Source organism: Mandrillus leucophaeus, unplaced genomic scaffold, assembly GCF_000951045.1.
Source record: "Mandrillus leucophaeus isolate KB7577 unplaced genomic scaffold, Mleu.le_1.0 Scaffold123, whole genome shotgun sequence".
NCBI lineage: Eukaryota > Metazoa > Chordata > Mammalia > Primates > Cercopithecidae > Mandrillus > Mandrillus leucophaeus.
Genome location: NW_012100654.1, coordinates 5,679,220 through 5,681,090, shown reverse-complemented (window position 1 = coordinate 5,681,090; position 1,871 = coordinate 5,679,220). Strand labels below are relative to the sequence as shown.

At 34.8% G+C, this 1,871-nt stretch overlaps 1 protein-coding gene across 1 annotated transcript in view; it reads right to left on the bottom strand.

Moving 5' to 3' along the window:
- The window catches only part of POLQ (polymerase (DNA directed), theta), a 124,853-nt gene that overhangs the window by 88,605 nt on the left and 34,377 nt on the right, over window positions 1-1,871 (bottom strand). The window contains 2 exon segments of the mRNA XM_011971618.1: window positions 1,131-1,273; window positions 1,605-1,809. Coding sequence (XP_011827008.1) covers window positions 1,131-1,273; window positions 1,605-1,809 — 348 coding nt within the window.

Below are 1,871 nucleotides of genomic sequence, written 5' to 3'. Positions count from 1 at the left end.
TCCATTTTACAAATGAGGAAATGAAATCTTAAGAGAGGTTAAGTACTTACCCAAGGTTGTACGATTACTAAGTGATGAGGCCAAAAGTTGAACTAAGGCAGTCTGACCCTAAAGCCCACAATCTTAGCCACTGTATAATAAATGAGACTTATTTTTAAGGCCATGATAGATGACCTGTGAAACCTGCTTTGAGATTCCTCCCAGTCACATTCTTGGGCACAGACCTTTGAACCTATCATGCATTATGCGAGTGTGTAAGAAAAGAAAATTGGCACTGTGTAGATATTTCCGCTCTGCTCACTACATAGTGTTTTTTATTGAAACACATTTCCTGATCAGCCCCCTTCATTCTAATGAGACTTTCAATTTTACTCACCTCCCCCTATCACTTGCTTATCAAAATGCATCTGCTCTTAACTGACAAAATTAATTCTTTCTGATCAGGTTCTTGCCAGAGAATATGACCTCCAACACTATCCAATTCTTATTAATATCTTTGTTATACAAAACAATATTCACAGAGCACTGTCTAATGTAAACAAACTTTTAAAATTTCTTATGGCATTTATTATAGAGATTTTTATCAACAATGTTAAGTTCCAAAGTATCCTTTTAGAACTAAATTTCTCTTAGGCAGGGAAATGCAATGTTTTTCCTAAACTTGGTTTGTCTTTTATCTTATGAATATTAACACTAATCAAGCTTCCCTCTTTCTTTTAGTTGCTAGAAAACCCAGAATCAAAGTTGACAACAGCATTGGACATGACTTAATGGCATGCATATTTGTGTACTGACCTTTGCTTGAGTTTTACATCATGATCTTATCTTTAATTTTCTGATATTACATTTTCCTTTGCTATTCTTTTATACATTGTAAAATATATATTTTTTATAAACCAACTCAAATATTTTTTGAAAGAAGGCTGGAGAAAATAAATTTAAAAGTAACTAGAACATTTAGATTATTACTTTAAAACAATTCTCTTCTTACCTTTTCTCTATGCTCACCAGTACTAACCTATGCATGGAAAACAGACAAGATGTTCTGTCAGGGTATCATTGATGTTCAGAATTATATATCTATTTTTTCTCCCTATTTTCACAAATATAATCGTTAAAACAGAACTTACCAGATAGAGAATATGAAGATCATTCTCTAAAACAAAGCCCTTCATTGCTCTTTGCAGGTCAGCAAAAATATCTAAAGTATCAGCTGGAGAAAGTGAAGAAGAAAGAGTAGCCGAACCAAGATGTGTTGGATAATACACCTTTCCTGGTTTGGGGTTAGGGTGAGGAAACAGAGGAACAAACACTCAAAATAAAACAAAATACTATCTTTCTGTATTCCAAAGCTAACCCTCCCGGCTGATAAATTTTACAAATAGTACCTTACCCAGCACATGAAAATGTATGAGCAGGCTCTATAATAATGGTCTGAAGTTGCTAAATACAATACTGATTTACTAAAAATGAGTTGATACGCTGCTCAAAATATCAAGTTCCTTTTATACTACATGAAAAGACAATTTCCATTTACTGAGCGGTCACACACCCTCACTGAAGATGAAAAAGTGAGTAAACTGCAACTGAGAAGTCACACTTACCTTCTGTTCCATCACTGGCTTCTGTACTCTGGATGAATTCATTTTCTAGCAGCCACATCACGCAGGCCTCAATTGCTCCAAGCTGAACAGACTCTTGATTTCTCTGAATTCCTTGCTTCCCTTCTTTCATACTTGCAGCCAAAAATGTGCAGGCAGCATAAGTATGCATATCTTGTGATGTACTTGCCACTCCACCAACTATTATCTGAAAGAAGATATTTGAAAATTTCTGTAACTTTTTAATAAAACAAGCAAGCCGCCAGGAGC